This window comes from Perna viridis, chromosome 8 (assembly GCF_037379345.1).
Source record: "Perna viridis isolate PV_CMFRI_1.1 ecotype Kerala chromosome 8, ASM3737934v1, whole genome shotgun sequence".
Classification (NCBI taxonomy): Eukaryota; Metazoa; Mollusca; class Bivalvia; order Mytilida; family Mytilidae; genus Perna; species Perna viridis.
The window spans coordinates 49011922-49036308 of record NC_142452.1 but is presented as its reverse complement, the minus strand read 5'-3'; the positions used below and the strand labels follow the sequence as shown (position 1 = coordinate 49036308).

The window sequence follows — 24387 nt, the reverse complement described above, 5'->3', positions numbered from 1 at the left end:
TCTTACATGGGGGTAAAAGTATTTAGCATGATGACATCTAGCTGTGGTCCAACTTTCATTTTAATCGGTTAAGCTATGTTGGAATTATAGCCTTTGTTTTCGACATTTTTTTTCCTATTTTTAGTGTTATCTCTTTCAAACATTTTCTCCTCTGACACCACTTGACCATTTGGAACCAAACTTGGTATTAATGTTCCTTTAGGTATTCTGCAGAGAACAAATGTGGGTACTTTTGATCCGTTGAAAAAACATGGCGGCCATTACTAAAAATAGAACATACGGGTCAGACAGTAATTTGTCCCATATATCTCCAAAAACATTTAGTTTAGCCAAATTCTGACATGTGATAAAAGTGTTCAGCATGATGAAATCTATTTGCGGTTAAATTTTCATTTTAATCTGTTTAGCCATGATGGAGTTATTGACCTTTTTCGACGTTATTATGCTATTTTGAATGTTATTTCTGTCAAAAATCTTCTCCTCTGATACCACTTGACCAATTGGAACCAAACGTGGTATGAATGTTCCTTGGGGTATCCTGCATAGAACTGGAGTAGGGATTTTTGATCCGTTGAAAAACATGGCCTCTGTTACTAAAAATAGAACATAGGGGTCAGACAGTAATTTTTCGCATATATCTCCAAAACCGTTAATTATTTCAATTGCTGAAATGACCCTTATTATAAGGCCTTCAAAAGTCTTCAGGAATTAAAGTTGTCAGTCAACTCGTTGTAAGAGTTATTGACCTTGAAAGATGAAAAAAGCCTTTTTTCTGCAGTTTTCAGCCAATATCTAGAAAACTATAACAGATAGAATGAAACTTTCAATCACTGAAATGATCCTTAAGGTAGTCCTACTAAAGTCTTGTTGAGTCAAAATTGTTGTACAACTCCTTGTTAAATTTATTTTAAAGCTTGAAAAGACAAACTTTAACAAGGTGAGCGATTCAGGCTCCTGGGAGCCTCTAGTTTTACCAAATGTAGTTTCTTGGTCATGTGATTGTAGTTTATAATTCTCATTTTCCCGTCCTAATAAACTCCCTATGATACCTTTAGTACAAGGTCCCACTTTCAAGATATATGATTCCAGGTCTTCCAGGCTTCTATTTCATGTGTATTTATCCATATACTCAGTGATGGCAGCTACACTTAGGGTAGAAGCTTGATATTTTTTGCAACTTACTAAATTCTATAATCCCATTCTAAATTTACAATTGAAATTACAACAATATTAAGTACGACTTAGACAAAGAATTTTGTTATGTCCAACCCATTTCGGTAGGAGGGCATGCAGTGTTTGGATCTGTCTGTCCATCTGTTGCTCCAAACCCTGGTTATAAACCTTACATTTTAATTTTCTTTTTCATGAGAAAAGTGTGCATGAGTCTTTTATCTGTACCAAGTATGTCTTGTCACAACTACTGGTATTAGTTTATTTAAAAAAATACACAAATATGGGTCAATGCAAAACAAATAATGCACACGTCATATTGAAGTGCATCGCTTATTTACTGTGTCAAAAAAAAAAAAGGTAAGAAAGGAAGAAAAATCTGTACCTATCTACCTGGATTTTTTTGGCCTAATGAAATTTTGCATGTATGTTCCTTAGGGTATTTTTAATAATTCTGGTGTGGGGATTTTTGATCTGGCAAAAACATGACCGCTGTTACTAAAAATAGACCATAGGGGTAAAAAAACTCAAAAACAGTTGGGTTTAGCTAAAACTGGTAGGCTGTAAAATTGATAACCACGATGAGATGTACCTTTGCCGAAATATTCAGAAAGATACTTTGATGAATGAATTACGGGCCCTGAAGTGGATTTTTTTCCCAAATTTTATATTTCCAACTTTGTAAATCATCTCTGAAACTACTGGATGGATTACAAAAAAACTTTGCATGAATATTATGCAGAATATGTTTAGCAATCTATGCACTGTCCTTTCCTTCAAAATCCTCAACAACTTGCCCGAATAATAGAGGACTGTATAGGATTCAACTAGCCCAAAACAAGAAAAATACACACCATTTCACTAGCCCAATTTAATGTTTACTATCCCCAGGCTGCAGGCTAGTGGCTAAAGGAGAGCACTGCATGCGTGTGAATTTTTGATCTAGGGAAAAACATGGCCACTGTTTCTAAAAGTAGACCATAGGGGTCAAATTTCAGAATTATGCAAATAAGTAAAAAAAACAGTGGGTTTTAGCTAAAATCTGGCAGGGATTAAAATTGTTCAGCATGATGGCATTACCTACATGCACATGAATGCCATAATTTTCAAAAATGAATGAGTTACGGGTCCTGAAATGTATTTTTTTTTTTTAAATTCTTTTTAGACAACTTGTAGGATGGATTGTAACCAAACATTGCATGAATGTTTGTTAGGAATCCTACAGGATATCCTAAACAATTTTTATCGGTCAAAACATGGACACCAGTAATAAAAATTGATGACTTGTTGAAATTACTTGAAAACCAAAGGGTTTAGCCTAATTTTCCTAATTGATCAGCATGTTGATACCAAACTATGCAGAAATTTTCATTAACATTTGTCGGTCAATGTTGGAGTTGTTGCCCTTGAAGAGAAAAAAATAACAATTAGAGATTTATTTTATACAACTGTAATATGAAAACCGGGTGGATAACTAAGATGCTCTGTATTGATTAAAGCATTCTTGTGACAATAGTACAGTAAGGTCTAGAAATGCTATATTTGACCAGGTGAGCGATCCAGACTCTCTAGGGCCTCTGGTTTTGTTTTTGTTTTTTTTAACACCATAAAAAATTAGGGTCGGCAGGAAAAAAATACGGTTGGGCAGGTTACACAAAATATTTTTTAGCTGAAGGTACTGTAAATCTTGCATGTGAGCTTTGATTGAGCAGATGATATGTTTGAATGATGTTGTTACATGTACATCATCATATGATGTTTTTGTTTTTTGTTGTTACTCATGAGGGTTAGGTGAATTCACCTTCAATTTTAAATATTGTTGCCTTAGACACCAACCATTTTTAACACTGGTGGTATATATAAAAAATATGATTCAAAATTTTCCTCATTACTTAACCAGCTGGTGGTGGATCATTACTTGTATCAGTTAAAAAGTTATGAACATATCTTTTAAGAAGGTTTTTATTAGCTACAGGTGGGGATCATTGTCCATTACTTAGCTACAGGTGGGGGATCATTGTCCATTACTTAGCTACAGGTGGGGGATCATTGTCCATTACTTAGCTACAGGTGGGGGATCATTGTCCATTACTTAGCTACAGGTGGGGGATCATTGTCCATTACTTAGCTACTGGTGGGGGATCATTGTCCATTACTTAGCTACAGGTGGGGGATCATTGTCCATTACTTAGCTACAGGTGGGGGATCATTGTCCATTACTTAGCTACAGGTGGGGGATCATTGTCCATTTATTAGCTACAGGTGGGGGATCATTGTCCATTACTTAGCTACAGGTGGGGGATCATTGTCCATTACTTAGTTACAGGTGGGGGATCATTGTCCATTACTTAGCTACAGGTGGGGGATCATTGTCCATTACTTAGCTACAGGTGGGGGATCATTGTCCATTACTTAGCTACAGGTGGGGGATCATTGTCCATTACTTAGCTACTGGTGGGGGATCATTGTCCATTACTTAGCTACAGGTGGGGGATCATTGTCCATTACTTAGCTACAGGTGGGGGATCATTGTCCATTACTTAGCTACAGGTGGGGGATCATTGTCCATTACTTAGCTACAGGTGGGGGATCATTGTCCATTATTTAGCTACAGGTGGGGGATCATTGTCCATTACTTAGCTACTGGTGGGGGATCATTGTCCATTACTTAGCTACAGGTGGGGGATCATTGTCCATTACTTAGCTACAGGTGGGGGATCATTGTCCATTACTTAGCTACAGGTGGGGGATCATTGTCCATTACTTAGCTACTGGTGGGGGATCATTGTCCATTACTTAGCTACAGGTGGGGGATCATTGTCCATTTATTAGCTACAGGTGGGGGATCATTGTCCATTACTTAGCTACAGGTGGGGGATCATTGTCCATTACTTAGCTACAGGTGGGGGATCATTGTCCATTACTTAGCTACAGGTGGGGGATCATTGTCCATTACTTAGCTACAGGTGGGGGATCATTGTCCATTACTTAGCATTGTCCATTACTTAGCTACAGGTGGGGGATCATTGTCCATTACTTAGCTACTGGTGGGGGATCATTGTCCATTACTTAGCTACAGGTGGGGGATCATTGTCCATTACTTAGCTACAGGTGGGGGATCATTGTCCATTACTTAGCTACAGGTGGGGGATCATTGTCCATTACTTAGCTACAGGTGGGGGATCATTGTCCATTACTTAGCTACAGGTGGGGGATCATTGTCCATTACTTAGCTACAGGTGGGGGATCATTGTCCATTTATTAGCTACAGGTGGGGGATCATTGTCCATTACTTAGCTACAGGTGGGGGATCATTGTCCATTACTTAGCTACAGGTGGGGGATCATTGTCCATTACTTAGCTACAGGTGGGGGATCATTGTCCATTACTTAGCTACAGGTGGGGGATCATTGTCCATTACTTAGCTACAGGTGGGGGATCATTGTCCATTACTTAGCTACTGGTGGGGGATCATTGTCCATTACTTAGCTACAGGTGGGGGATCATTGTCCATTACTTAGCTACAGGTGGGGGATCATTGTCCATTACTTAGCTACAGGTGGGGGATCATTGTCCATTACTTAGCTACTGGTGGGGGATCATTGTCCATTACTTAGCTACAGGTGGGGGATCATTGTCCATTACTTAGCTACAGGTGGGGGATCATTGTCCATTACTTAGCTACAGGTGGGGGATCATTGTCCATTACTTAGCTACAGGTGGGGGATCATTGTCCATTACTTAGCTACAGGTGGGGGATCATTGTCCATTACTTAGCTACAGGTGGGGGATCATTGTCCATTACTTGTGTCAGTTAAAAAGGTGTGGACATGTCATTTTTCAAGGTTTTTATTACCTAATGATCAACAATATATATATCCTTGATCATTTACATGTTTGAACAAAAGAACAATTAACAATGTAATTTTTAAGAATTTATATAACTTTATCATATCAGAAAAGTCTGGACTGGCAGTCGCATTTGAAATTGAAAATGCCTCAAAAGAATTTTTAGCTAGACCCAAAACAATAAGTTATCTTTTTCAAAGCATAAAGAAAATAATTATGATGGTAACCAGAATCAAAGTACAGTTTTTGTAGATAATGACTTGGCAGCTCAGTGAGCTGAATATGATTCTGAAAATGTTTGTGCAGACAACACCCCCTATTGCAAATACTGATGATGGTCGAGTCAAGTCATCCACCAAGACATTTCCAAGTGTAACTAAACAAAGAAATAGGCTCTCACCTATCCTTTGTAATAAACTATCTAGGATAAAACTATGGGGAACTGTGGACTATGACAAAGCACTAAACAAGGCATTAGTATAAAAACTTGAAAAACACAATAGGGAAGTGATGTGATGTGACAATTTATTGACATGGGCATATGATACATTTATATACAGTACTGTATTACAAACACCTCAACACTTAATGAGCTATGGATCTGCAGTGTGAACTAAAGTTTGTTTATGCTACATTTGGTCTTCAATATCTACACCTAGCTGGTTATGGTATTTTAGAATGGCCCATTGAAATGAAGAGTAAGGGGTCATAGTCCAAAATTTTAATCCAATTCACTGAGATAGAATGCTCCTTGACATAATCATATAAGTTTTTTTCATCTGAAAAAAAAAAAATACCTTCTCCAGTGTTTTTAAGGACAAACATGATTTATGCAGTAGAAAAACAGAAGTACTTTTTATGACCCATGTATCCAGAAAATTAATAATTAACTTGTCAATAGAACTGATGATGATGCACTTACAGCTATCAATATTAAACAGATCTACTGTTTTGTAACAAAGAATTATAGCTTGTACATGTAGTTAATGTACTTTTAAAAGCTGTAAAAACCTGATTATCTGTTTGAAAGATCAAAGTTCAATCAATAATTATTGCTTTCTGATGCAGGATTACAATTAAACAGTCCAACATTATTATTAAATATATAGGTTTTTGCCTAACATTGCTTCTAATCTTTATTGACAATAGTTCTTTTATTTAAGTAGTGATTCTTAGTGTAGGGAGTAGCCAGCTAATTGTTCTGACTGTAAAACCTGATGGTACCCACATCTTTCTTGAAAATTTCAAAGTATTTAATTGATGCATTTTTATACCCTGTCACACTAAGTGGCAGGGTATCATATGATACACTCCAAGTAGTTGCTTGCCAGTCCTTCTTTCTGTCCATCTGTCAGTCTCCAGGCAGTTACCAGACTTTTGAAATTTCATAACCTGAGGTCCGGAACTATCAGTTGTATAAATTGACACCTCATGAAAAGGATCTTTGGTTTATTACAAGTTGTCCCCCTGTTCTAGGATATTTTACAAAAGTTAATTTTCCTTGAGGAAGCTAACTTTCCAACATTTAAAATTAGCTTTACCAACTTAATAAATCCCACCAAATTATCCCTGGGTGACAGTAAAGTGGAATCTATTAACATTCCCCACACCAAAATATCTCTTCCCTGGATGACGATAAAGTGGAATCCTATCAACATTCCGCACAACAAAATATCCCTGGGTGATGGTAAAGTGGAATCCTAACAACATTCCCCACACCAAAATGTCTCTTCCCTGGGTGACGGTAAAGTGGAATCCTATCAACATTCCGCACACCAAAATATCCTTGGGTGATGGTAAACTGGAATCCTAACAACATTCTCCACACCAAAATTTCTCTTCCCTGGGTGACAATATAGTGGAATCCTATATAGAACACAGGCACCTATTAAACTTGGAAAAGTCCATGACCTTCCACTCTTGAAAGTAAAATTGGACCCATCTATTGTTTGGAATTTCATAAGACATGAATTTTCTCTTTTCCAGCAAGGGAGTAAAAAAGAGCCCATTAAAAAAGACATTTGAATAAGCAACATTCTTACACAAGAAAAGGGCATTCAGTAGAAAAAATTTCAACCCAACTAATTGTAGAGACAATAAATCACAGCTGGAAATATTAATCACTAATGGAGTTCATAGTGTTAATGACTAAAGGAGACAAGTAGTTAACATTTATTGTGTTTCTATGAGGGAGGTTGCTGTACTATTTGACCTGTCTTAAAAAGTAATAGAAGTGGTTTTTTTGTATTGTTCATGTACAGAAAAAGATGGATGCATTTTATAAAAGAAAAAGTAATGATATCAGTGACATAAAGTAACCTCTGAAATAAGGCTGTTTCATGTATGAAAGTTTTCCTTGAATAAAGAGCTTCACCAAGTGCAGCATGATACCACTGCAGCATATCATACTCTGTTTACTTGGGGCAGGTATGGACACAATATTACATTTCACTATAGACACATTAACTCATTTGGACACAAAAAAAGCACAAATTAAAAGTTGAATTTCAATTAATTTTTTTTCAACTGAACCAAAAATAAAAAGTAGATTTCTTGGGGTGTGTGGCCCCTTTGGCTTTGACCCCTTACTGGTAGATATAACTTGTTAACTGTAATTGATATCTGAAATCTGATTGAAAAATGCAGGCAGTGATTTTCATACAGAATCAAAAAAAAAATTCAAAATTACACCAAAAATAAAAAAGTCTTTTTTTTTTTAGTGTGACCCTGTTGACCCCCAATAACTTGAAAACTGTTAGAGATTTCTGAAATCTGATTACAAAATGCAAGAAGGGATTTATATAAGGACTCCAATAATTTTTATTTTTTTGCTATGGCCCAATTTCGTATCACTCTAACTCCAAAACAACTAATAATAAGCTTATCATATAAAAAACAGAAATTCAAAAGGAAAAAATTGACATCTAAATTTTAAAAATTGGATCAACAATAAGTTTTTCATATCAATTATGATGATGACACCCTTTTTCCCCTTTTAGCCTGTATTTCCAAAAGAGGTAGGGCAAAAACCTCCAAAAACTAAAGTACCCTAGATCTTGTAAATACATTTTGTAAATTAAAGGATGTAAATGACAACGCCGTTGCCATTGACTGGATGATACCATTATATGATTGAAAAATTGGCTCAAAAGTAATTTCAAATAAGATAAATTATTGCACAATTGGACATAGTACAGGATATGGTATTTCAATCTGTTTAAACTTTCCCTGATAAATTTTTTCTTGTGTTTTTCTTTTTGTCTTCCTACAAAGCTCACAGGCTAAAATAGGCTTGATATGGTGATCAGGCTAACAGTATCACCGAATATGGTGATCAGGCTAATGGTATCACCAGATATGGTGATCGGACTAACAGTATCACCGGATATGGTGATCAGGCTAACAGTATCACCGGATATGGTGATCAGGCTAACGGTATCACCAGATACAGTGATTAGGCTAACAGTATCACCGGATATGGTGATTGGGCTAACAGCATCACTAGATACAGTGATCAGGCTAACAACACTGAATATGGTGATCAAAATGAGTTATGTCAGGCACCCCTAAAAGAGAGGAGAGCATGAGAATCAAGAAATTATTTCATGTAGCTATACAAATGGTGTGTTTATAGACTGCTATAGTTTTGTCATTGTTTTCAGTTGTGACAGGAGCTACAGATGGTATTGGTAAAGGCTACACACATCAGGTTGGTCTTATTACTTTCACTTCTATAATAAGCAATTTGTCATGGTGAACACAATTTACAAAATCTCATTTGGAAATGGCAAGGCAAGACAAAAATCTTGATTCGCTGTATTTCAGGTAACTCACAAAATACTTGTATCTACTTACCAGTATTAAGAAATCTTAATTTCACCCCCTCCCCAAACAATAAAAAATCATATTTTGTTTAATTTTTGCACAACAACCTTTTGGCCTATTAAAAAAAAACCACTTTGCTACGAATGTACTTATTATAGTGCCAATAAAAACAGAGGATAACAAATATGGGAAATCCAGGACTTAAAAAGCACTTACCAGGACACATAATGAGAAAAATAAAAAAAAAAAAAAATCTCTGCAGAAACAAGCAGCACAAAATTAACGCATAATTTTTTCCGCTATTCTGATTTTCATTTCTGTCCTAGATGGATATTATTGATTCATATACCAGTATACTATACACTAATGGTACATGTACATGTATATATGTTAACTTAGGTTATGTATTCATGTCATAAGTCATATTTTATATTTTAGCTTGCAAAGAAGGGACTTGATATTGTACTGATCTCCAGAACCAAATCAAAATTGGAAGATTGTGCAAAAGAGATAGGTATGTAAGCTACATTTTTATGCTTTCAATTTTCCAAGCTACATGCTATGTGGAGCATTCAGACTTTTCTTAAGGAAATTTCCAAATTCATTTTGAATTTTGCTGTAATATTCTGTATTAGTTTCCAGTTACAATCATTATCATAATTACTTTTATAACTTGATTTTTTTTAAAAACTTTGATTATCTCCCCTGACACTTCCGATAAAAAAATTCCTAAGCAAGTTTTTTTTTTTTTTTCTACATTTCCATATATTGCTTATCTTTGAGATGCAATATGATCCTTTGTGGATTTTTGTGTGGAAAGAAAATATTTTTCCATGGGAGTTTAACCTTTCATCTTCATAATTCAGTAAAGACTTCTTCTGCACAAATACTGCAACAAAGCAATCAATTTATGGATTTTAAGATAATATAAAATTTTTTACATCTACAAGTAATAAATTATTTAATGAAAAAGGGAGACAACTTTTAACTCCAAAGTTATTTATTGGCACAAGTAAAAAAATCTACTTGTATAGGTAGTTTCCCCAGGCTTTAATACACAACAAAATGCTAAATACTTTTCCAAATGAAGTTCGTAAATTTTTTATAACCCTTATCGTGGTGCGCATTTCTGAGCGAAAGTCTAGATTTCGATATTTGGCAAACTTATGCAAATTATATGCAAATCAGTTGCACAATGGTACTGATGCTGATTGTTATATATAAATTAAAAATGGGTGACCAAAGAGTGGGGTGAGTGGGAGGAGGTGGTGGGAGGGTGAGTGGGCCAACACATAAAAATGGGTCTGTCACTTGAAAATGGTCATTTTTGTCCATTTCTGGTCATTATTTGCTACCTGTGGGGTTCAACAGTGAGTGGGCCAACATGTGAAAATGGGTCTGTCACTCGAAAATGGTCATTTTTGTCCATTTCTGGTCATTATTTGCTACCTGTGGGGTTCAACAGGAACAAATCAGGAACCAAAGCACATTCATCCTACAGCCTGAAGACCGTGAAGGCTAATGAAGCCAAAGAAAGTGCGTTACAGTCACGAGTGGGGGGTCAGGAGCCCCCTGAAGGGTCATTCACTTTAAAAAGGGTTGATATCGAAATGGTGGTGACAGAAATCATTCTTATTTAGTTTCCAGGCAAAATAGAGTACTACAGATTAATTCTGCTCTGGCGAGGGTCCAAGAAATGAACACTAACCCCCAAAAAATCTCATTTTTTTTTCGACAGCGGAAAGTCATGACCTCTTCTTTTAGTCATCATTTATTAACAAACTCATTATCAGATAGCCTCATTTTAAAGCACAGTCACGCTGCTTGCAGATGGACACAAATTGGGCTTTCCTAAACTCAGATTTACACTGCCAGAACTGATAAAGCGGAACATGGTCCAATCCTGAACAGGTCCGGGCATAGCATGACAAGGGTTAATTTTCTTATTAGGTCAGAAAAGTCTTAATACTGTGAACTCAGTGGCTGACCTTTTCAAAGCATTGTGCAGAGTTTTTATACTCCATTCATCTGACTAAACAGGGATTTTCTTCTTTCAATTTGGGTTAAAATATCATAAAACAACTGAAATCACTTTAAAGAATTTCAATAATTACTTGAATTGATTTGTTTAAACCCTGGCTTAAATTTCTAGGGGCCACAACTGCTGTTCTACATGTATGTCTGTCTCACCGCTATTTGACGTTGTATAGTTGACTAATAGCTGATGGATCAGTAAAATGGATGATTCATGTAAATTTTAGAATTTTCACCGGAACAGATATTGTAAATTTACTTTAAGTTTAAAATATTTAAATAAGGTTTTGTGTTTCATTATAAAAAAGCCAATATGATAGAAAAGTAACTAAACTGTCTAAATCTTAATTATGAATTTTGTGTAAATGGAAAAATGAAACATTAATCAACATGGAAAAATCTATCAGCCAATCAGCTGAGACAGGGTGTAAAACAGAAGTGATCACTGGTTATAGGGATTGGTTTGATGGATGACTGGAAACTAATTGATGATCAGTGACAGTGTTATAGTTATAAAAGATATAGTGTAGAAAGCGACATAGAAATATTATATTGAACTTTGAATGGCTAGTAAATTATATTTTTATATCCTGCCACAAGAGTTGGGGAGGTATTATATGATTTCCTCTATCTGTCCACATGTTTGTCCCCTGATGGTTTCAAGATGAAAACTTGAAAACTGATCAATGAATTTTTAAACTTTGCTAAATTGTAATACATGTAGTCACTTTTCAGCAAAATCCAAAATGTAGTTTTTGAGTTAGGTCATTTTAAAAGTTTTGCAATCCCCTTTTTTCACTATTTATGTCCCATTAATGCCCTATTTTTCTACTTTCAGAACAAAAGTTTAAAGTCAAGACCAAGATAATTGTAGCTAACTTTACGGATGGGGTACAAATCTATGAAGGCATTAGAAGGCAATTAGCTGGTTTAGATATTGGAGTTTTAGGTAAGGGATTATAACTTAGATATTGGAGTATTAGGTAAGGATTATAACTTAGATATAGGAGTATTAGGTAAGGATTATAACTTAGATATTGGAGTATTAGGTAAGGATTATAACTTAGATATAGGAGTTTTAGGTAAGGATTATAACTTAGATATAGGAGTTCTAGGTAAGGGATTATAACTTAGATATAGGAGTTTTAGGTAAGGATTATAACTTAGATATAGGATTTTAGGTAAGGATTATAACTTTGATATAGGAGTTCTAGGTAAGGGATTATAACTTAGATATAGGAGTATTAGGTAAGGATTATAACTTAGATATAGGAGTTTTAGGTAAGGATTATAACTTAGATATAGGAGTTCTAGGTAAGGGATTATAACTTAGATATAGGAGTTTAAGGTAAGGATTATAACTTAGATGTAGGAGTTCTAGGTAAGGGATTATAACTTAGATGTTGGATTTTTAGGTAAGGATTATAACTTAGATATAGGAGTTCTAGGTAAGGATTATAACTTAGATATAGGAGTTTTAGGTAAGGATTATAACTTAAATATAGGAGTTTTAGGTAAGGATTATAACTTAGATATAGGAGTTCTAGGTAAGGGATTATAACTTAGATGTTGGATTTTTAGGTAAGGATTATAACTTAGATATAGGAGTTCTAGGTAAGGATTATAACTTAGATATAGGAGTTTTAGGTAAGGATTATAACTTAAATATAAGAGTTTTAGGTAAGGATTACAACCATATAAACATACTGAATTCCTCTGGAATCATTATAATCTTTTACTGTTGTTGCATGCACAGCATGTTCACATACATGTTGAATCAGAGTACTCAGCATTGTGTTTAGAGTTTTTTATATTTTTTATATGACCGCAACAGTCACATAATGGTATCATCAGTCTTTGTCGTCAGTGGCGACAGCTATGTAATCTTTGGCATTACTAGAGTAAAACCTTATTCCATATTCTTGAAATTTTAACACATATTTCTGAGGAACATGGCAAATGACCCTAAAGTTTTTGGAGGTTTTTGCCCCACCCCGTTTAGGAAATAGGGGCTAAATAAGGGAAAAAGGGTGCCACAGTACTGCCACCATTAGAACTTAGTATTTATCTGATTTTTATGATTCAGATGTCAAAAGACTTCCCTGAAATGTCTTGACAGATTTTGTTCAAATATTGCTTGATTGTTTCTCACTATTTGTAATGGTGACTTATTGCGCCACCATATTGATTTGACAGTTTTACAGGAGTTTGCATTTAAGTTTTTATTGCAGCAGCAGTAGGGGACATATGGCTGTGAGTTGCTTGTTTATTTGTGGTCTGATTCAGAATTTTTTTATTTAATGCCCTTTGAAAAACCTCCCTGTGTTTTTCAATCAGATTTTAGGTATCTGTTACAATTTTCAAGTTATAAAGGTCAACACCCCAAAAAATTAACTTCTTCATTTTTGATCTGATTTTGAATTTTTTTTTATTGGATTCCTTATGAAAATCTCTCATTTTTTTAATTAGTACAGGCTTTTTCCTAAAGAAAAATTACCTCATTAAATGATAAAAGGGACAACTTCAACTTGGTTTCGCTTGATTAAACAGGATGGTTGCCAGAGGACTTTTCAGCTTCTGATTGGCCAATTTTCAAAGATTAACTTTTCTGAAACCAGAGGTGCCAATGTCTTAAAACTTAATAGACTTAATGATTTCTATGCCCTCTACAAATGATCCACTTTTAGTTTGGCTCAGAATACTCAGTTGATGGCTGCCACTCAAAGTTGCCATTGACATTTTATGGGGAAACACATTTTGGCCTTTATCTTTGCTTTTATTGAGCCAGTGGTGACTAAGGCTTGGCAGAAATGATAAAAGGGACAAGTTCAACATCTGATAAAGTTTTGGCTCTGCTTGATTAATTAAGATGACCACCAGAGGCCATTTGAGCTTTAAATGATCAAATAATATGACTACATGATTTCAAATTCTCTGGGTGAGTGACTTTGGCTCTCTAGAGCCTTTAGTTTGGTTCCCAATTGGTTAATTTATCCAACAGAATGCAGCTCTTTTGTAATATAAACATACCAATCATAAAATATTGCAAATTTTGCTAAGCTGTACATGTGCTTCAAGTAGTAGCCTCTCTTCATCAGCATTAAAATGAATTACAAAGGATAACATTAAAAAGAGTAAAAAATTAGTGTAGTTAGACCACCAGCTTTGTGTTGATATTTTAGTGTTAATTTAATACACCTGTGATGTACTTCAGGAGTCACGACCAATGTATGGTTTTGTCATCATACTTAGCACTTGAATTATTTATACCCCCTGCATATAAGTTTTTTGCATTAGACACAATACTATAATTAATTTCCCAACTATAATTACTAGTTAGTATTTTTGGAAAAAAATCTACATGCACAAATATATCCAAATTTCTAGGACTAAAAATATGTCACTTGTAGTAACTGATATCCAAAAGTTAGAAAAAAAATCAGTTTCATTACTGCGAAAGCACTATAGTTTGTGGAGTTCCAATTTCATGGCTTTTGTGGGTGAGGCAGACCACAAAATTTAGTTTCCAATGAAAAGCAGATTCCTATTGATGTGTGTACTGTAAACCTCAAAACCAAGAAATTCAAGAATCCATGAACTTGTGTATTCTCCCTAATCCACGAAAATTGGTATCCACGAATTAAAGTACTTTCACAGTATTTGAAGCCATCCATTAAATTAATTTAGCAGAAAAAGTCTCCTGGTTTGAATAAATGATTTTGAAAATCCACATTTCTACCTTTTATGCTAACTGACTGCATGGAGGTATATTACTCACATGTATAAACAATACACTTTAGTGGTAAATTACAAATATCATTTTAAAATTCTCAGCTTTACTTTGACTACTTTTGATCAGCATATGCACAAATTATGCACTTACAATGCTTACCTCTAGGGTCAGTGTGTTTTTTTTTATACTACCATTTGACCCAGAATTGGTAAGTGAGACTTTAGGTCTCACTAACCAATTCTGGGTCAAATGGCCATCCCCTATGTAGTATCAAAAACACACTGAACCTAGATATATGCATTGTAAGTGCATTATTTGTGTGTATTCTGATTAAAAGTAGTCAAAATAATGCTGAGAATGTGAACTTGAAAATCATATATGTAATTAGCTACAAAAGTGTATGAATATTATTTACATGTGTGAGTAATTTGCCTCCATGCTGTCAGTTAGCAGAAAAGGTAAAAATGCTGATTTTTAGTATTTTTTATTCAAGTAAATTTTGTGAAGCATTAGAGTAATAATTTTTAAGGGCTTATTTTCCAAGCTTTGCAATGGTATGCAACATTAAGGTGTCATTCATTTATCCTGGGAATTTACAGTGAAACATTGAAAATTACTTGTTTAAGTACTGGAAACGTTAGAAGTGGTTAGTGAGACCTTTACTAATTTTGAAGTTATTGCCCATTTGCTAATTTTACCTATTTTTAGCTCGCCAGGCCAAAGGCCACGTGAGCTATTGCCATTATTTGGTGTCTGTCGTTGTCATTAACAATTTTTCAAAACTCTTCTCCTCTGTCACTACTTGACCAATTGGAACCAAACTTGGTATGAATGTTCCTTGCGGTATCCTGCATAGAACTGAAGTGGGGATTATTGATGTGTCAAAAAATATGGCTGTCGTTACTAAAAATAGAACATAGGGGTCAGACAGTAGTTTTTCCCTCTTTTATCTCCAAAACCTATAGGTTTAGCCAAATTCGTTAGTTGCTGAAGTGATCCTTATTGTCAGGCCTAAAAAAGGGATTCTCTTCTTTACGTTATTTTTTAGAATAAAACCTTCTTGATTCTTCAACACTTTCTTTTTTATGGTAATCACATACTGTGAAAGTACTATTGTTTGTTGGGTACCAATTTTCCTAGATTTTGATGGTAAGCCAAACCACGAAATTTGGTTCTCAACGAAAAGGAGATTTTCAGTGATGTGTATACTAAAAAATTCAAGAATCCATGAACTTGTGTTTCTTCCCTAATCCACAGATATTGGTATCTGCATATTTTAGTACTTTCACAGTATATTGAACTTTTTTTTTTTTTTCAATTGTCAAGAAAATATGTATTTTCAGAATTATTATATCCTAAATGTTGATGTATTTACAGGTTTGTGATATTTGGAGAGTTCATGCTAAATGGCAATGTTCTCTGTGGAACCTTAAATGACATTAACATTTAATCTGGTATTGAATTTTAATCTTTATATTAACAGTTACTCTTTAATAAGTACACATGTACTTTACGTTAATGTTACCTGTATTATTGTAAGCTGTGTTTGAACCTTAACTCTGAGGATATATTATAGAAACATTTGTCTTCACCTGAATAATGTTGGAATTGTAGCATTTTAAGTAGCATTAATGAAATATACTTGTATGTACAATACAGAATGACTCCTAGTTGCAAAAAAAAAGTGTTTTGACACCTTTTTCAATAATGTATATCTGTGTTTACAGAACAAGGTAGTCTCTCATTGTTTTGTGTACTAGGATGTATGATAATGCTTCTACACAATGAGTCAGTGATGTATTGGTATCACCATGGCTTATCTTCCAAATCTTGTCACAGTTATCTTGACTTGTAATGGATCTATAAGTACCAGTATCGTATTGCATATCCCTGAGCAGGTGTACGTCAAAACATGGATGCTATAAAAATATAGTGCATTTTCTTTTTGCCTCTCTACAAACTAATATTTTGTCAAAAGTTATGAACAATGACTTATAAAATAGAGCAAACATCACACTGTAAGATGAAGAACTTTTTTAAAAGAAAATCTAACATAATATCATAAAAATGTTCCACTGAAAAGGTTGGTTTGGTGAGTACAAAACGAAAGTGAAAGTAGGGAAAATGGCTATTTATAGTTCGAGACTACTTTTCTGTCCGATCTTCGTGGACTCACCCTATTTTCTTTGCGGGAAATTATTTTTTCACGTCCTTAGAAATGCTACATAAGTGAAAGTTTTATTGAATCAATTTACATATTTTTTAAAAAGTCCTAAAAATATGCACTCCACTATAGAAGTCTATGGGAAAATTAATACGATACTGAGACCTAGTAAGCCAGTTTTTCAAGTAAAGTTGGATATTCAGCAAGTGGTCTTTACCAGCTGAAAAAGTAGTACCCCAATGCAGGTAACACTTTTAAGATGAATTAGCCAACTTTTGAACCTGATTTTTTATGGTAGCTCTGGTTTTTTGCATTTATGGTTAATCTTTACCAAATTTGGAAATGCATTTTGTTTTCATGAATTTGTATAATATCAGTTCAATAAAATTATTATCTTGACTGTTTATGATGAGCATATCTATATTCATGTAACCTAAAGCAAGTAATACTCCTGCATAAAGGATAGTTTTCAAGTTACAACACATTTTAAGTATGTGGTTAGGACTTGAAAATAGTTATTTTCCATACATTGCCTCTTATATATGAAAAAATGAATATTTTTTTTATTTTTTGTTTTTCTTTCAAATAAATAGCTAAAACGAGTTGCCATATAACTGTGTGGTTGATTTAAACACAGAAATGTCACAAAAGTCAACAGCCAATTTTTTAGTGGACTTTTTTTAGTGGTTCAAATGGACAGATTCTAATGCGGCAAGAAAAATAAAGGTGTTTTTTCATATAAAAACTGAATTTTTTCAAAAAGTATCTAAAGCAGACAGTTGTTATTATAATATTTATACCAATAAACTATTTTTCTTGCATCATAGCTATCTGTTTTAAAGAAAAAGTCCTTTTCCTGTCATATTGAGGTCCTTTTGTATCTGCCTGGGGTACCAAAATGGCTGAAAATCTGTATTTTCTGCATATGAAAAGCTATATTTTTTTAAAACTATGATATTGGTATAATTTTTTTTTGATTTATTATAATTGAAATGACCATATCTATAGTTTAAAACGGTTGTACCAGTCATTATACTTTACTTTAAACAAGAGGCTCCCTTGAGTTAAAGACAAAAACGGAGGTTCGAATATTAATATTTCCATATATGGAAGTCACAAGTGGGGATTAAATAATGATTTGGAACTCATAGTACAGCTCATGTATCTACCATGTCAGAATGAACCACAAATTTGCTTAGTTTGACTAATGCAGCAGCTTTTTATCAAAAGTAATATTTTCTGGCTAACACTGAGATATTAGTCTCATGCCTGGAATAGGGTACCTATATAAAAATTTTAATAGAAAACTCATGTTTATAGCAGGGCAATGATGTTCTGAATTTTCAGTATGAAAATGAATACTCTAGCAGAAAAACAACAACTTTTATGATTATATTGAAATGTTTATTAGTAATAGGTACCAGTATCATATTGCATATCCCTGAGCAGGTGTACGTCAAAACATGGATGCTATAAAAATATAGTGCATTTTCTTTTTGCCTCTCTACAAACTAATATTTTGTCAAAAGTTATGAACAATGACTTATAAAATAGAGCAAACATCACACTGTAAGATGAAGAACTTTTTTAAAAGAAAATCTAACATAATATCATAAAAATGTTCCACTGAAAAGGTTGGTTTGGTGAGTACAAAACGAAAGTGAAAGTAGGGAAAATGGCTATTTATAGTTTGAGACTACTTTTCTGTCCGATCTTCGTGGACTCACCCTATTTTCTTTGCGGGAAATTATTTTTTCACGTCCTTAGAAATGCTACATAAGTGAAAGTTTTATTGAATCAATTTACATATTTTTTAAAAAATCCTAAAAATATGCACTTCACTATAGAAGTCTGTGGGAAAATTAATACGATACTGAGACCTATAGATAGGTCATATATTCTAAGGTGTCCAGAATTAACTTCCTGTTTCATTTTCTTTATGGACAATCACTGTGGGAGGGGGTGATGAGTTACTCCTGAAGCCTGACAACATATACAAATTTATGTAAAAGCTGTAGCCCTACCCATGATTGATAGTACTCTGACTGGGGCGAAGTGCTATGTGAACAGGATGAGGAGGACGATGTTAGGCTGGTGCCTATTTGGTTACGTTGGTGCCTTCTTATCCTGTGGTCAGATTTGTCCTTAAATGTTGTTGGGGGAATCTAGCTCATGGTGAATAGTTTAATGTAGTAAGTTCCTTTGATCAGACACATAACCAGTAATCATTAATAACAGTTTAATTCTATGTACAAAACAATTAACAAATAGTCATAACAAAAATCCACATATACAAGTCTAGATTATTACAAAATTGTAACTACATGTTTCATGTTGCAATCCTTATATGGTATTAATTTCCCAAATACATGTTGCCTGTTCAAAGGCTAAAACTGAACTCTCTCTCTATATATTCATGACAACTGGGATTAACTAAATACCCATAAATTTGATAAGATAATTATGTTACCATTTAGAAAATAACAGTTTTATGTAATTTAATTATAATCACTTCCTTTGACAAACATGTAAAAGTATATCTAGCAATTAATCCTAATCCTTATTGTCTAGAAAATGCTTAATATTTTGAAACTGTGGAAAAGTGAAAAGTACTAAATAATATCAATATGTTTAAATATTTACATAAATTAACATAGCAATATGCAGTCAACAAGATCAAAAACCAAAGGAAAACAATTTCCATAATTTTTCTAAAATGCAAAATATAAGATATTTTGCATGGATGATATTCGGACTGTTACATAGGATTGTACAGGCCAATGTTCACTATAAGGAAATATTGCTGCTTGGACATTAAACCCCAACAATAATCAATCAATCACTATACGAAAATCAAAAGATGCAAAAAAAAGTCTTTGTCCAAAACTGCATGAAATTCAAAGGATATAATCAATCAGTCTGTTCTGTATTTTACAGTCAACAATGTTGGTCTTTCCTATGATTTTCCACAAATGTTCCTGGAAATTCCAGACAGAGAGAAGGTATTGTATCATCTTTTTTTTCTCACTTTTACATTAACCTTCCTTACATTTAATTTATTTTAGCATGTTTAAGAAAGTCAAATTTGAGTCGTATTACAAAAAGAGTCTAATGATCTTTGCCATGTCTTTAATTTTCATTTTTATACCCCCTACACTAGCATGTTTTTTTTTGTTTGGTGAGGTCTGCCCCTTCCCTCCCCAGAATCACCAACCTAGATCTCCTGCTGCCACACATCTTGTAAATATATGGTGATGTGTATGAAGACATTTAGTGTTTGAATATACTTGTGACTGGAGATAATTTAGATTCATCCTCAACTCCTTTGAATCTACTGAATGGAATTTGATGAAACTTTCACAGAATCCTATAACATAATGCCATTGTGCACCTTCCATTTTGTTTTTCAATTGAATGACTTTTGGAGTTTCCTGATGCAACTTAAGACTGTCATTTGTCGCCCAAGGGGGTACCCACTTTTTATCCATAACTCCTCTGAAACCGCTGAATTGAATTTGATGAAAATTCCACAGATTCTTTACTACATGATGTCATTGTGCACATCATATGTTTTTTCTATCTGAATGCCTTTGGGGTTTCCTGATACAAAATATGGACTTTGTCATTTGACAACCAAGAATGGACTTTCTTCTAATCTGCAACTCCTCTGAAACTGCTGAATGGAATTCAATGAAATTTTCACAGATTTTTAATTACATGATTCCATTGTGCAATTCCTATTTTGCTTTCCCATCTGAATGCCTAAATCACTTATGGGATATCCTAAATGATTAATTTTTCTGAGGGAAGCAGTGATCAGTTTTTCTAATTTTGATGAAATTTAATATAAACCTAAGGTTTTAATTGTTCACTGCCTGCTATTTAGGGTGTTCCACTCTTTGACAATCTAATACACATTCTTGGCTTGTGATCCTTTTTCTTGGGTTGGGTTGTTCATAAGAAAGCGGGTTTTCACAGTTTTGGGACTATAACTCAGTAGTGGTTGCACCCATTACAGTAATACTATTGATTCTTCAATTGTTTTGAATTTCTGATTTTTCCTTTTTGTTTTTTGGACTTTGTTCATAAAAAAAGGGGGGATTTCCAATACTTGCAAAATGACTTCTAAAGGCTTCAAGCAATTTTCATGAAAATTTGTTGTTTTTATTTGCTCAGCTTGCCTGAAGTGCCATGCGAGTTATTGCTATCACTTGGCATTTGTCGTCGTCATTTACAATTATTCAAAACTCTTCTTTTCTGACACTACTATTAGAACCAACTTGGTATGAATGTTTCTTAGGATGTTCTGCATAGAGCTGGTGTGGGGATTTTTGATCCATTGATAGACATGGCTGCTGTTACTAAAAAAATATAACTAAGGGTTCAGACAGAAGTTTTTAACACATATTCCCATAGACATTAGATTTAGCCAAAGTCTGATAATAGGTTTAAATGTTCAGCTTGATGAGATTATTTATGGTCAAATTTTCATGTTAGTCTGTTAAGCCACAACGGAGTGGTTGCCCTTTTTTGACATTTTTTCCGTATTGTTAATGTTATTTAAAAAATCTTCTCCTCATACACTGACACACTAATTATAACTCAATTTGAATATTTCTTAGGGTGTTCTGTGTAGAACTGAAGTGGGAATTTTTGATCCATTGAAAAACATGGCCACCATTACGAAAAATAGAACTTAGGGTCAGATCAAATTTTTCTCCAATACTGTTAGGTATAGCCAATTTCTGACAGAGTAAAAGTGTTTAGCACAATTAAATCTACCATATCATTGATCTAATTTCCATGTAAATCTGTCAAGCCATGTTAGATTTGTTGCCTTTAAGACATTTTTTTACACTATCTGATGTTATTTCTTCTGGCATTATACCAGACCAGTTAGAAACATCACAATCTTCTCTTCTGGTATTATACCAGACCAATTAAAACCATCACAGTCTTCTCTTCTGCCATTATATTAAACCAATCAGAACCATCACAATCTTCTCTTCTGGCATTATACCAGACCAATTAAAACCATCATAATCTTCTCTTCTGGCATTATACCAGACCAATTAAAACCATCACAATCTTCTCTTCTGGCATTATACCAGACCAATTAAAACCATCACAATCTTCTCTTCTGGCATTATACCAGACCAATTAAAACCATCACAATCTTCTCTTCTGGCATTATACCAGACCAGTTAGAACCATCATAATCTTCTCTTCTGGCATTATACCAGACCAGTTAGAACCATCATAATCTTCTCTTCTGGCATTATACCAGACCAGTTAAAACCATCATAATCTTCTCTTCTGGCATTATACCAGACCAATTAAAACCATCATAATCTTCTCTTCTGGCATTATACCAGACCAGTTAGAACCAAACTTAGTTATAATGTTTCTTAGAGTGTTCTTCATAGAACTGATGTGGATATTTTTTATCCGTAGTATTAAAAAACATGGCCACCCTTACAAAAAAAAAGAACATAGGGTCAGACAGAAGTTTTTCGCATATACATGTACTTTTAGGTTTAGCCTAATTCTATCAAAGCCTTAAATATTCAGCAGGATGAGATCTATCTGTGGTGAAAATTCCATGTAAATCTGTTAAGTCATATTGGAGACATTTCCCCTTTTTATCTATTTTAATGTTGTTATTTAAAAAAAAATTATCTTCAGAATCTACTGTACAGAATTTGATGAAAATCGATATGATTGTTCCTTAGGTATGAGTGTCAGGAATTTTTATCCAAGAAAAAACATGGCCACTTTTTCAAAAATAGAATGTTGCTTAATGCGACAGGTGAGCCATTCAGGCTCTTTAAATATTTTGTCAAACATTTAATCACAAATTCAGAGTTGTGTCAAGCTTGAATTCTGTGTCCAAATTTGCCATATCTGTTCAGGGTTAGACTGCTGGAAGAATATCTAGATATGCTCTGTGAATCAATTTATTACAGAAAGGTCACATTTTGTTTCAACGATTCATAACCTAGACTTTTATCCCTTACAGTTTTGGCAAATTTGAAGTGTTTGCACAGTGCACATTAAACTCTTCCTGTCATTCCACTTCTTTTGACTACAGCATGGTTTAGTTAGTGGAGGAATCAGGTCAGTTTTGCCAACTATCTTCTGTATTGAAGCTGAAAAATCATGATGAACTAATGCACTGATGTATCATTACTCCACACAGATTGATACAAATTATACAAGTACCAAACATGGCACCAATGTCTGTTATATGACATATATAGTCTTAAATCATTGAATATAAAGGTCACACAATTTTAATTCCCAGAATACTGATAAGTGTCAACTGTAACTAAAAATTGTCATATAATTTACTTCATATCATTTTAATGTATATTTTATATCTATTAGAAGTCCCTCCTGTGTTGTTAATATAAGGTTGTAAAGGTGTTAACTATGAAGATTTCTAAATAATGAATTGGGATGTGTTTTTTATGTGCTTCATATTTGACATGAGATTCTGTTTTCCAATCCTATTTGAAAGTTATTGAGAACATTTGCATTAGCTGGTTTGTCGTCTGTTTTAACAATGGTGTATTAAATGATATAAAAATTTTTTTAAATGTTTAGGTTCCAGAGAGCTTATGCCATCACTTGTTTATCTTCCATCCATGTGACCAATTTTAACCAAACTTGGCAGAAATGATGTATGTAGAAACCTTTACTTTTGGTTCTGCCTGATTAAACTTAATAGCCATTAGAGGCCACTTAAGCCTCAGTTTGGCCAGTTTTTAAAGATGGACTCCTCTGAAACCACATGTGCCAATGTTTTAAACTTGATGAGGTGATTGCCTTTTACAAACAATCCACTTTTTAGTTCACCTAAAGGTTAAGATCTAATTACAGTACCTTAACTGATTTTGAGGTCAGTATATCAAATGAAGATTTTTTTTATCCCTTATTAGCTCACCTGGCCAATTTGGAACCAAACTCGGTATGAATGTTCCTTTGGGTATCTTGCATAGAACTGTATAGGGATTTTTGATCTCTCAAAATACATGGCTATTATTACTAAAGATAGAACATTGGGGTCAAACAGCAATTTTTCACATATATATCCAAAACCGTTATTTCTAGCTAAAGTCTGACATGGGTAAAAGTGTTCAGCGTGATGAGATCTATCTGTGGACAAATATTTGTATTAATCCATTTAGCCATATTGGAGTTCTTGCACTTTTTTATCTGTTTTTGCTATTTTTTAATGTTATTTCCTTCAAAAATCTTTTCATCTGTCATTATTTAACCAATTGGAACCACACTTAGTGCAAATGTTTAAAGGGATATCCTACATAGTCAAAGTTGTTGGACAACTTGTTAAATTTATTGCTTTTGTAAGGCAAAATTGAACCAGGTGAGCAGTTCAGGCTCCTGGGAGTTTTTTTGTTAAATTACAACATGTATAACGGATCAAATGACCCACACACCAAAAATCTAGTTTTTTATATTTGGTCTGATTTAAAAAAAAATATTTTTTTTTTTCATTTGATTCTTCCTAAAAATCTGTGCCTTTGTTTTTCAATCAGATTTCTGGTTTCCCTGTGTAAAATATTTCTATAATTCACACTTTTCCAAGAGA

The 24387-nt window shown here is 33.9% G+C and overlaps 1 protein-coding gene across 1 annotated transcript in view; it reads left to right on the top strand.

Annotated features, from left to right (window-relative positions):
* Nucleotides 1–24387, top strand: part of LOC148610827 (very-long-chain 3-oxoacyl-CoA reductase-B-like) — a 36025-nt gene that overhangs the window by 3613 nt on the left and 8025 nt on the right. The window contains exons 2-5 of the mRNA XM_088596222.1: nt 8682–8728; nt 9283–9358; nt 11717–11827; nt 19713–19777. Coding sequence (XP_088452348.1) covers nt 8682–8728; nt 9283–9358; nt 11717–11827; nt 19713–19777 — 299 coding nt within the window. The remainder of the gene's footprint in view (nt 1–8681; nt 8729–9282; nt 9359–11716; nt 11828–19712; nt 19778–24387) is intronic.